The sequence below is a fragment of the Trachypithecus francoisi genome, unplaced genomic scaffold (genome assembly GCF_009764315.1).
Source record: "Trachypithecus francoisi isolate TF-2019V2 unplaced genomic scaffold, Tfra_2.0 Lachesis_group4, whole genome shotgun sequence".
Classification (NCBI taxonomy): domain Eukaryota; kingdom Metazoa; phylum Chordata; class Mammalia; order Primates; family Cercopithecidae; genus Trachypithecus; species Trachypithecus francoisi.
This window is the reverse complement of record NW_022681469.1, coordinates 127891445-127905168: the sequence shown is the minus strand read 5'-3', so window position 1 is coordinate 127905168 and position 13724 is coordinate 127891445. Positions and strand designations below refer to the sequence as shown.

General features: G+C 35.7%; 1 protein-coding gene across 9 annotated transcripts in view; it reads right to left on the bottom strand.

Annotated features, from left to right (window-relative positions):
- BBS9 (Bardet-Biedl syndrome 9) overlaps positions 1-13724 on the bottom strand; it is a 602892-nt gene that overhangs the window by 344412 nt on the left and 244756 nt on the right. For all 9 annotated transcript variants that reach the window (XM_033193464.1, XM_033193468.1, XM_033193466.1 and 6 more), the window contains 2 exons: positions 13295-13435; positions 3753-3848 (listed from right to left, as the gene is read on the bottom strand). In XM_033193464.1, the coding sequence (XP_033049355.1) occupies positions 3753-3848; positions 13295-13435 (237 nt within the window). The remainder of the gene's footprint in view (positions 1-3752; positions 3849-13294; positions 13436-13724) is intronic.

Genomic DNA, 13724 nt, shown 5'->3' with positions numbered 1-13724 from the left:
TTTTTAATGACTGCCATTCTAACTGGTGTGAGATGGTATCTCATTGTGGTTTTGATTTGCATTTCTCTGATGGCCAGTGAGGATGAGCATTTTTTCATGTGTCTGTTGGCTGTATGAATGTCTTCTTTTGAGAAATGTCTGTTCATATCCTTTGCCCACTTTTTGATGGGGTTGTTTTTTTCTTGTAAATTTGTTTGAGTTCTTTGTAGATTCTGGATATTAGCCCTTTGTCAGATGAGTAGATTACAAAAATTTTCTCCCATTCTGTAGGTTGCCTGTTCACTCTGATGGTAGTTTCTTTTGCTGTGCAGAAGCTCTTTAGTTTCATTAGATCCCATTTGTCAATTTTGGCTTTTGCTGCCGTTGCTTTTGATGTTTTAGACATGAAGTCCTTGCCCATGCCTATGTCCTGAATGGTACTACCTAGGTTTTCTTCTAGGGTTTTTATGGTGTTAGGTCTAACATTTAAGTCTCTAATTCATCTTGAATTAATTTTCGTATAAGGAGTAAGGAAAGGATCCAGTTTCAGCTTTCTACTTATGGCTAGCCAATTTTCCCAGCACCATTTATTAAATAGGGAATCCTTTCCCCATTTCTTGTTTCCCTCAGATTTGTCAAAGGTCAGATGGCTGTAGATGTGTGGTATTATTTCTGAGGACTCTGCAATATTAATTATAAAAACAATTATAAAAACATTTGATCTTACAAAATTAGAACTTCTCTGTTATTTTCAATTTAGGACTGTGATAACAGTTTTCAGAAATGTTGCTAGCATATTTTTCCCAAATTTAAGCACTACTTTCATTTTTTTTTTGAGACAGGGTCTCTCTCTGTTGCGTAGGTTGGAGTGCAGTAGTGCGATCTCAGCTCACTGCAGCCTCAACCTCCTGTGCTTAAGTGTTCCTCTCACCTCAGCTTCCAGAGTAGCTGGGACTACATTCATGTGCCACCACACCCAGCTAATTTTTCTTTTTCTTTTTTTTTTTTTTTATTATACTTTAAGTTCTAGGGTACATGTGCACAACATGCAGGTTTGTTACATATGTATACATGTGCCATGTTGGTGTGCTGCACCCATTAACTCATCATTTACATTGGGTATATCTCCTAATGCTATCCCTTCCCCCTCCCCTCCCCACAATAGGACCCAGTGTGTGATGATCCCCTTCCTGTGTCCATGTGATCTCATTGTTCAATTCCCACCTATGAGTGAGAACATGCGGTGTTTGGTTTTCTGTTCTTGTGATAGTTTGCTGAGAATGATGGTTTCCTGCTGCATCCATGTCCCTACAAAGGACATGAACTCATCCTTTTTTATGGCTGCATAGTAAAGTAGTGACTAGGTCTCACTATGTTGCCCAGGCTGGTCTCAAACTGCTATGCTTAAGTCATCCTCCCACCTTGGCTTCCCAAAGTGTTGGGATTACAGGGATGAGCTGCTACACCCAGCTACTATTCTGCTTTGTAAAAATACAAGCCTACTCAGTTCCCCAGCAATCTGGTTTGGTGTCTGAAACAATGAGCTACACCTTACTTTTCTCTTGTTTGCTTTGACTGGTCTATACTGAATTAGAAAAATGAATGAAAATTGCCATACAGCATACACAAAGCCTTGGCTGCTTACCAAGCAAGTTCTAAAAAGAGATGAATATGCAGAACCCACAGAAAATACTATCCAAGAGCCAAGGATAATTCTATGTGACTTACGAATCATTTGACTGGTTACTATGGAAGAAATACTAGGTTCTTTCCATTTGTAGGATTTTTCTGTAAAACAGATTGCTGGACTATAATACTAGGTACCTTTCAAAAAATGAAAAATGTCAAACACAGATTGGGTGCAAATTACTTCATTCCTTTCTTCGGAATGAACACTCTGATAAAGCAGTAGGAGCGCTAACATCTGCCTCAACTCCAGAAAAGTACACTCTCCTTATACCTATCTTTCTCCATCACCACAGGCATCTCCTAGGTAGGATTCTGTGTGTTACTGCAGCCAAAAACCATCACAGAATTGTAATGACTATTATTCAGGTTTCAATTTACACAGTTCATTTGGCTCCTTGTTTAAAAGGTCCTGCCCTATTCCACTATTTGATCTACCTACACTATGGCTAAGTCAGGGAATTGCCATACATTCAGATAAAGAGAATAAATCAGCTATATACTTGATTTTTGGTAAAATTTAGATAGCAGTAAGGTAATCACGGGCAACATCAGTATTCTACTTGTTACTTTATATCGAAAATTATAAATAAAACACATTAGGATATAAATATCTTCATTTGCATAAATTTTTGCCTTTTTTCATGGTCTCAATTGCAGATTCATTATACAGCACCATCAACTGCAGCCAAAAAAATATGTAAAATTTCACAAAGAAATGTTGGCATAATTTTTTTAGTTTAAGGAAAATTGTTAAACTAAGAGATATGCACCAAAATGGTTCTACCATCTAACTGGAGATTAAAGCTAATCAAAGAAAAACAGTGCTATGTACTTACAGTTAGCAATATTGAACTACACATTTGAAATTTTACTAAGTGGATAGATCTCATGTTAAGTCTTCTTATCAAAATAAAATGATTTGTTTTTTAAAAAATGATGTCAATGTCAAGAATACTGCAATCATGACCAATCAGGAAAATCATGAAAATAAAGAATCTTCTCTTTCTTCTCAGAGTTGTTTTTTTATTTCTGTGACCTATTCTAGAGTCTTCAATAGTATCTGAGTCTATTTTACCAGTCACCAATTGACATATTCCAGAAACTATTGTGATTCTAGCCATAAAAACATAGTTATAGTTCCTAAATGGGATGTCTGTTCCTCCTGCTAATACTTTTCTTTTTCAAAAACAGATGGCTTTATTGTACTCTTACTATTAGAAAAGTAATAACCAACTACAACTGCAAGTGCATGGGTAGTAAGTGAAAGCTCACCAGAAAAACTAGAGATTTTTTTTTTAATGGGAATGTCCTGAGCCAGACTATTTCAAGGGAGTATGGGTGTGTGTGTGTGTGTGTGTGTGTGTGTGTGTGTGTTTGTACTTTTTTCCCTCAGTACAAATTTGTTAAATACTTCCCTTCTTAATATCTTACTTTATTTCCATGAAGGTGTGTATAACTCAGTAAGTTCAGTAGCTTCAATATACTACATATGTCAAGAGCTAGTTTTACATTGACTAGTTTCAACTATTATTCTCACATACATAAAGTAACCAAATCAATAGGGCATATTTAAATTCAAACTTGACTATATACCTTCCTGCCTGTTGAAATTACACTCAGCAAAAGTTATCCAGTTTCACTGTCATCTTTGCCAATGTCCAAAAGGAATAAACAAGAATATATGCAAACAAAAAAATTCCAAGTTCTAGGAGTTCCCAAACCTAGTTCACCATACACCTATCTTAAAGATATTTTTCATTTCTTTAAATTCCTCAGTTAGACTCTCCTTAGCTCCAAGATAAAAATTATATACACTCAGACAAAGTGAATGTATCAGTTACATATCTGATTTTTGGTGAAATTTAGATCATGGTAAGGTAATCTTGGGCAACATCAGTGTTCTCTAATAAAACACAATGCTAACTTCATAACTTTCACATCCTATCTACTTAATATCATGGCTTTTAGTTACTGAAATCTAAATGAACATCACCCTTTGCAGGAATCACTGATGTGAGTGTGCTCTGTGATGTGGTATCCTTAGAAAAAAATTTAAAAAGCAATAATAACATGGTTTTACTTACGAGAAGTTTTAGAAGCAAGAAGAGTAACTTGGGCACCTCCTAAGAAGTGAAAACCCATTACATTCACCTGATCATCATCTGATTGACTGGCAAAACCTACAAAGAAAAGAGAGGAATCACTTTATGTAACCAGAAGGCAAAATTAACACATTTGAAATAGGAACCTTAGTTGAATGATGTGTGTTTTTGATGTCACTGGTCATGTATAAACTCCACGTATGAACTATAATATATTAACCTTGATTTCCATAGCAGCTTCCAAACAATGAAATTTCTACCTTACACAAACTCTGGAATCATTTAATTTCATTTATTCTAATGGTTGATTCCAGATACCAGACAGAACACACGCAAGATGAACCTAGAATATCTTTTCACACCAGATAGCAAGGAAGCTATTACTGAACCGGTAGGGTTTTATGAAAAGGACTTGAAAGTCAGCTTAAAGAGGTTACTACTGGCCAGAGATAAAAATATTAGGGTATCAAAGAAAATAATAATTGCAATATGGAGTAAGACACATCAAATATGTTTAAAGGCATGAGTTCATACAGAGACTTAAAAACAAAATAAAAACAATGGTCACTATTGGATGATCCTACAGAATCAATGCTATTTATTTTAAGCTCTGTTTATTTAAAATATTTTAAAAATTAGTAATAAAGGGAAAGAACCAAGCATTTATCCTGAAAACCCTACTCAAACTGCACCATACAACAGCTACAAAAGGAAAGGTTCTCTCTATAGAAATATTCCAGCTAAAAAAATGAAGAAAGTGTGAAAGAAATAGAATATCTATTTTTCAGCCTGTAGTGAAGTAATGGATCTCAGCATTGTGTATCTATCAATGGCTGTTACCATCACATACAAAAAAAGACAAACAAATATTATGTGCCCTCTGTCTGCTGAAAGTCTATACTACCATCCATGAAGAACTCTGGCCAAAATAATCAATCTTGACTCTGCTAGCTGTAGATCCAACTTACCAATTTACAGACAATGTGACAGACAAAAGAAATATTAGGACAGGCGTGGTGGCTCACGTTTGCAATCCCAGCACTTTGAGAGGCTGAGGCGGGCAGATCACGAGGTCAGGAGATCGAGACCATCCTGGCTAACACAGTGAAACCCCGTCTCTATAAAAATACAAAATATTACTTGGGTGCGGTGGCACGCGCCTATAGTCCCAGCTACCCAGGAGGCTGAGGCAGGAGAATTGCTTGAACCCGGAAGGCAGAGGTTGCAGGGAGCCGAGATCGCACCACTGCACTCCAGCCTGGGCCACAGAGTGAGACTCCCTCTCAAAAAAAAGAAAAAAAAAGAGGAAAGAAATATTAAACATCATCACAGGGGTAAAGGATGTCACCAAGATGGTAAAGTAGGGATACCAGTCTTCATCCCCAGCAATAAAAATATATAGAGAGAAAGATAGCTATTCAATAACCAAAATAGCCCTGTGAGAGCTCAAGGGCCCATTTAAGAAGCTGAAGCAAAACAGAACAAATGACTGGTTATATCGTCATACCTAAAATGCCTGCAGATGGCTAGTGACAAAGAATAAAGGCAACAGGCTATTGGTGACAGCGGTGGAGTGGGAACTTCCATGGTTCCCAGCAGCCTGCTCCACAGAAGACACCAGCATCTTTTGCCACTGAGGTAACCAACAGCCATTTCCACCAGGGAACCCCAGAGAGGAAGGCATGGCTCTATATTCCCTTGCTCAAGAAGTAGTTACTGTTGTACCACCCTAGGACCAAAATCACCACCTCTCCAAACCTTGCACATTCCCCTAATCCCCAGGCCACAGTCACTTCATGAATGTGCATACTTCAGAGACTGGCTCTGTGGCTGCACTATGCCCATCCATGTCTCAGATACCAGAGCTACCACCATAGTGAGCCAGCTCACACCCAAGGTCCTACAGCTAAGGTCTCTCTGCATATTCCTATGGTTCAGTCATTACATCACCTGCCATAGAGGACAAGGCCCCATCCTATACCTCAGAGCCAAAGTAACTCTGCACACATCCATGCTCCCATCTCGGGCTCCCCAGCTGTTTCATAAACACTAATGCCTCACATATCATCACCAACACAGCAATGGGGGTTCCTGTGCCCCAGGTACTGGTGCCATTACCACCCAAATCCCAGAACCAAAGTCCCTTTACACATACCCATGCTTCAGGACTTAGCTCCCTGGCATCTCCATAGGTGCCACTCATCAGGCACTGGAAACTGGCCCACAAGCCAGACAGAGTGCCAAGAGAGATCCCCTTGGCTATGATTTCCCTGGTGGGAGAAAAAGAGATTGGGAGTACCCTAGCATACACTGCCATTAAAAATCCCAACAGCCCTCACTATTGCTGAGAACACTCACAGAGTTGGCAACTAAGGATACCTGCAATCTTTATCAACACCAACCACAGCTAAGAGAGCTGCACACAGTTTATGTTGTTATGCCCTTACCAGGGCCAGAACCTCTACATCTCATACTGTCAGCACCCTTGACCCTCCCATGGAAGGTCTTTCCACACCAAAATCGGCACACAAAGTTGGAAAGAGGAGACTGATCCACCAAATGTGCAGGCATCAAAGTATGGCGACCAGAAACATGAAAAACAAAGGGGACATATCCCTACCAAAAGAACACAATGATTTCCCAGTAGCTGACCCCAAAGAAATGGACATCTACAGGTTAACAAAGAATTCAAAATGACTGTTTTCAGGAAGCTCAACAAACCAGAAAACAAAATAAAACAAAAAACAGAAACAAAACTCAGAAAAATAACAAGTTTTGGAGCTGAAAAAATACAATGAATGAAATGAAAACAGCTGGGCACAGTGGCTCACACCAATAATCCTAGCACTTTGGGAGGCCTAGGCAGGCACATCACTTGAGCTCAGGAGTTCCAGATCAGCCTGTGTAACAAAGTGAAACCTTGTCTCTACAAAAAATAAAAAAAATAGCCAGATGTGATGGCATGCACCTATAGTCCCAGTTACTTGGGAGGCTGAGATCAGAGGATTGCTTGAGCCCAGGATGTCAAGGCTGCAGTGGGCCATGATCATGCCACTGAACTCCAGCCTGGATGACACAGCAAGACCCTGAGAGGGGACGGGAGGGGAGAGGAGAATGGGAGGGGAGAAAAGGGGGGAGGGGGAGGAGGAAGGGGAGAGGATGGCAGGGGGAGGAAGACAGGGAGGGGGAGGGGGGAAAATACAACAAAGAACATCAAAAATAGAACTGATTAAGCAGAAGAAAAAATCTGTGAACTCAAAGTCAGATTATTAGAAAATATAGTGAGATGAGGAAAAAAATGAAAGAAAAGAAGAAAGGCTGCAAGATTTAAGGAACAGTATCAAGCGAAACGATAAGAGAAAACCTTCCAAATCTGGAGAGAAGTATAAATATCCAGATATAAGAAACTCATGACATCAAAACATAAAGTGTGGTGTGATGGAGTAAAAATTATTCACATAACTGTAGAAAAAAACTAAATTACAGACCAATTTCCCTCATGAACATAGATACAAAAATACTAAAATACAGTTTGGCAAATTAAACCTAAAAATATAGTGAAAAGATAATATATCACGACCATCTATAATTTATGTCAAGAATGCAGGTTGGGCTAACATCAAAAATTAATCAATGTAGTCCACCATATTTAACCAAATAAAGAAGAAAATGATAAGAATGTCTCAGCTGATGTAGAAGTAATCTTGAAAAAAATCCAATATCCATTCCTGATTACAGTCTCAGCAACCTAGGAATAGAAGGCAACTTCCTCAACCTGGCAAAAAAAAAAAAAAAAAAAAAAAATCTAAAAAATACTTATAGCTAAAATATACTTAATGGTGAAAGACAATGTCTGTTCTCAACATTTCTATTCAACATTATGGTAGAAGTTCTAGCCAAGGCAAAAATCAAGCAAAAACAAATAATCCAGATTGGAAAGGAAGAAATAAAACTGTTTTCATTTGCACATAACATGATCATCAATGTAGAAAATCTGACTGATTAAATCTACAAAAATGCTAATAGATCCCGCAAGTGGTTTAACAATGTTGCATGATACAAGATTGATATAAGAAAATCAATTGTAGGCCAAGCGCGGTAGCTCACGCCTGTAATCCCAACACTCTGGGAGGCAAAGGCGGGTGGATCACCTGAGGTCAGGAGTTTGAGACCACCCTGACCAATGTGGTGAAACCCCATCTCTACTAAAAATACAAAAATTAGCCAGGCATGGTGGCGTGTGCCTGTAGTCCCAACTACTTGGGAGGCTGAGACAGGAGAATTGCTTGAACCCGGGAGGCGAAGATTGAAGTAAGATGAGATCATACCACTGCACTCCAGTCTGGACAACAGAGTGACACTCCATCTCAAAAGAAAAGAAAATAAATTGTATTTCTATGTATTAGCAAAGAACAATATGAAATCGAAATAAAATACAATAGCATAAAAATACATGAAATAGGGATATATCTCACAAAAGATTTATAAAACCTGTACATGAAAAATTACCAACCCTCACAGAGAGAAACAAAATAGGCCCTAAATAAATGAATGATGGTCTGCACTTTCATCTTAAGAAACTAGAATACAGAGAGAATATTATACCATGTTCAATATTGTTAAGATATCAGTTCTCTCCAAATTGATCTACGGAATCAATATAATCCCAATCCCAATCAAAATCTCAACAGCCAGTTTTGTTCAATTTACAAGGTGATTCTAAGATTCATATGAAAATGAAAAGGACCTAAAATATCCAAAACAACATTGAGAAGAATAAAGTTGGAGAAATTGCACTACCTGACTTCAATACTTATTATAAATTTACAGTCATCAAAACACAATGTTATTCGTGTATAGCAACAGACAAAGATATCAATGGAACAAAATTAAGAAAACAGAAATACACCCACATAAATGTGGTCAGATGATTTTCAACAAAGTTGAAAAGGCAATTCAGTGGAAAAGGACTGAAAAATAGTGCTGTAACAATTAGACACCCAGATGCAAAAACATTAATTTCATCCATCCCTCACATCACACACAAATATCAGCACAAAATGGGGAAGGGACTTAAATGTAAGGTTTAAAACCAGAAAACTTCTACCAAAAAAAAAAAACAAAAAAAAAAAAAGAGAAAGAGAGAGGAACTTTGTAACCTTGGATTAGGAAAGATTTCTTAGATGTAACAGTAAATTTATGATCCATTAAGAAATTGATAAACGGGGGTTTATCAAGATTAAGAACTTCTGCTTTTCCAAAGATTCTGTTAAGAAAATGAAAATACATGCCACAGACTGGGAGAAATTATTTGCAAATCACATATCAAATAAAGGAGTGAAAGAAGACAGATGAAAAAGAACACAGACTATATAGCTCCATTTTATAAAATTCTAGAAAATGCAAATTAATCTCTAGTAACAGAAAGCAGATCAGTGGTTGCTTGGGATGCAGGATAAGGAATTACTAATAGGCAAAAGGAAACTTTTGGCAGTGATGGATACATGCAGCATCTTAACCATTGAGATGGTTGCACAGATAAATACAGAAATCAAAACTTTTCAAAATTATACACTTCAAATGTGTAATTTATGGTACAAAAGTTATACTTCAATTTACGCTTTTTTAAAAGCACAAAAATACGCACTGAAGCTGTGTTTGAGAATAAAAGAACATATAAAAATGTACCAGAAAAAATAGGTAAATATTTTATAATCTTAGAATAGAGATCATTCTAGGCATAACATGAAAACCTGAAACTATGAAGAAAACAATTAAGAAATTTTACTACCTAAAAAATACAAACCTTAAAAGAAGGAATTAAAAGAAGAAATGGAAGTGGTTAAGAAAAATTAAACATACACTAACAAGTAATTTAGAAATGCAAGTTAAAAATGAAATGTCATTTTTTACCTAATAATGTCAAAAATTTAAAAAAGATTTAATGAATCCAGCTACTATCATGGGCATGAACCTTGATGCTGGGAGAATAACATGATACAATTTTTCTAAAAGGCAGCTGGTATTTGAATAAAGTTTTCAAATATGCATACCCATTAACTCAAGCATTTGTCTCCAAAGAATTTCTCCTAAGAGAAATAGAGAAGTACAGAAAACCTGTATGTACATGACACCTCCAAACAATGGAGTATTACATAACCATTAAAATATAAATGTATTGACAAGCAAATGTAGAAACATACTTGAGCAACGTAAGAGACTATTATCAAATGACATTTTATCTGTTATTACATTTAAGTAAAATTTTTGTATAAAACTACTGGTATTGTGACATACGCTGATGGTCAGGTAATTTAACATGTGTTCCCAACCCCCTTTTCTCTAGCCTATTTAGTTCTCAGTCTCTTGTACTGCTAGAGGAAGCCATGTGACAAAATTATGGCTATTGAGACCTAAGTAGAAATTTCCCAGGGAATCTTTTGAAAACATCCTTTTCTGATAAAAGTTATCATCATTACTATATAGCTATTTCTTCCCTACCTCCTACCTTGTAGTAAGATATGGTGCCTGAATCTGAAGCAAATATCTTATTGCCGTGGAACAAGTCAACACACCAAAGATGGCAGATGACAAAGAAAGAAAAAATGCTAGGTATTTGAAAACAGTCACAGACTACTGCCACAGCTTCCACTGCCCACATCTGGATTTCTCTTTATATGAGATGAAGAAATGTCTCGGCCAGGCACGGTAGCTCACACCTGTAATCCCAACATTTTAGGAGCCCAAGATGAGAAGACCGCTTGAGCCTAGGAGTTCAAAACTAGCCTGGGCAACATAGTGGGACCCTATCTCTACAAAATAATATTTTTTAATTATCTAGGCATGGTGGTACATGCCTGTACTCTCAGCTACTCTGGAGGCTAAGGTGGGAGGATCGCTTGAGCCCTTGAGCCCAGGAAGTAAAGGCTGCAGTAGGCCATGATTGTGCCACTGCACTCCAACCTGAGTGACAGAATAAGACCCTGTCTCAAAAAAAAAAAAAAAAAAGTCTTTATTGCTTAATTCACTTTTCTGGAGTGCCAGAAGCACCCCACATAGCTATTTATATATGTAAATAAATGTTTTTATATAACTATTAAGCATATTAAAAGGTTTTTATTATAATATTCTCTATTGATAAGGTTTGGGGTACTAACTGTTGTTAGGATTAACTGGTATTCCTTCAGGAAGTCAATTTCACACTATATTTCAGAAGCTTTAAAAACACTCTGATTCTCTGACTGACCCAGCAATTCCACTTTTAAATATTCATCAAATAAACTACAATAAATTTAAAGAAGTATTGTTACAGCAATGTTCATCACAGGTATATTTACAATATTAATAAACTAAAAACAACATAAATATCTAAAAGAATAATGCTGGTCAAATGATGTTATAGTATCGATTTATGATAGAATACTATGCAATCATTAAAATCATATAACAAAAATATCTAATGGTGTAAAAACATGTCTCGAAACAGTATGACAAGTGAAATTCTTTTTGGGGATAAGTGCTTAGAAAAAATATGTATGTAAAGATTAGAAAAATGTAATGAAGCAGAAAAAGGTATTGCTGGATAGTAGAATTAATAGTAACATTCACTTTTCCTTTTGGTTATCCACATTTTCTAAATTTCACATTTCTTTTGTAATAAAAAAATTAAATCTATTTTAAATATACTATACTTGTTTACAGAAAGAGAACTGGAATAATCAAATGGGAAGACATGTAGAGTAAAAGTTGTTTTATCTCTTCTCTATAAAGCTCATTAATTTTGCTTCTTTCAGTTAAAAAAATAGACACAGAAGATTTGCAATGGCAACTTTATCTAAGTCTTACTTTTATAAGAGTGAAGTGATACTTATTTTAAACAAGCACATGATTCCATCTAGCATGTTTAACATGAATACAAATCCGGGAATTTTTTAAAAACCACTCTAATATCATATATATTGAATCCCAGAAGAAATGTTTAAAAATTTGTCATGGTGTCCCATTCCTGAAGTAAGAAGCAAATACATGCTGATGAGCATAATGACATCAAAACAATTGAGCCCAAAATCAGGAGGAAAATGGATAAGTCATCTAAGCTTTCTTTAGTACACACTATCCAATTCGTATCTTATGGATATTATCTTTCTGCTCAAAGGCATGTGTTTTTATTCAATTCTAATTGGGTTCCATTTATCTATAGTAAAGATCAACCCTTCCTCAGAAGTCAGGTGCTTAAACGTTTTTCAAAGCCACCAATAAATTTGGTGTTCAACATATAATTTCCAACTATGTTCCTAAGGTAGTATAGGAGACCCAAGAAACTAATAAGTTTATGCAAAATGTTACAAAAGGTAGTGAGTCTGCCTTTTTCATAATCCAAGTTTGTTATAAGAAAATTGACGAAAAAACAAGGAGGTAAAAGAAGAGAAGAGATGGGAGAAAGAACCCAAAAAGTAAAAAATATTTTGCTAACAATATACACATATATATCTCCAAACTCAATTCACACTTAAGAATAGAATAATTGTAATAGAACATTTAATTTTGGAGATTTTTCAGAGTTTCATATAAATAAAATTTTTGAAATACTGCAAATTAATAAAAAATAAATTTTAAGCACTTTAAGTAGTTAATAACACAGAAGTTGACTTACCATAAATTTCTAAACCTTGTGAAAAGTATTGTTTGTATCCTAAATCTTATCCACTAATGCAAAGGTAAAGATGCATCTCATAGCCAACAGTGCTGATTTTTAATGAAGGATTTAAAAGGGCTGATTTAATTTCAAGATTTTATTCTTCAATTCTACCCCACCACCAAGAAAGTTAATGACATGACACACTAAAAACCTTGGTTACTAAGGATGTTTTATCCAATAAAAGCTTCTTTCATTTCTAAGCCACTCAGAAAGAAAAACTGACACTTGGAGAAAGTCATACCATCACAGAGTACCCCAAAAGTTCACTGAGATATTGAAGCATTAAATATGAAACCCTTCTAAACAACCATAGGCACAGGATGAACACACTCTAGCTTCTGCAGACAGCAGAATAAAAGAGTACAAAAAGCATCTACTTACGAGATTACTTTTCAGAGACATAAGAATATACTTTCAAAGGTATGTATACAAAAGCCCACAATGAAGATAAATAATAAATATTTATACACTTAGAAGACAGATATACCCAAAAACCTACCACAAAGATGAATAGTAAATATTTACATTCCAAGCCAAAAAAAAATCACAGTCTAAAGAGAAACACTTGATGTTTTTATTTCTGAATACTGTAGCAAAATAATTATTACGATAATTTTAATCAAACTTAAAAGGAACACCTTATTACCTTGTTGATATAAGCTATTCACCTTTGAACAGGCAAAGGAGGGAAAAATCCTTGAGGCATTTTTATACTCTTACTTAACAATTATCTGATAATTACCCCCTCATTATCTGCTGATGAAGGATTCCATTCTAAATTCTTAGCATTTTTGATGCTGCAGGCATGTTATTTCAAAAGCCTTACCTGGGAAGAGACTAAGAAGACTGACTGGAGATTTGTTGGTATCAATAGTAATTTTGTGGCTTGCAGTTTTTGAAGGCTGACCTGGTAGGCAAATTAACTTTAGGGGAAGTCTAAATTTACATTGGATAACTCGAGGGATGCCTGAAATAAAAGAGAGATATGTAGATTCATAGACTTGACAAACAATTTGGCAAAAAAAAAATTGTACTACTAATAGTTTGAGCAGCAACATATCTTGGTTTGTTTGCTGCCTGCTTATTTTGTTTAACAAAGCTGAAATAACTGTAAATCATTATCATGATTCATATTTCATTAGTATTTTCAAAAGGTACAAGTCAAAAATAAAATTTTAAAAGAACCATAGACATGAGATCTGTCTTTAATAGCAGTATCCATTTTTTAAATCATCACATTTGGATATTATATATAA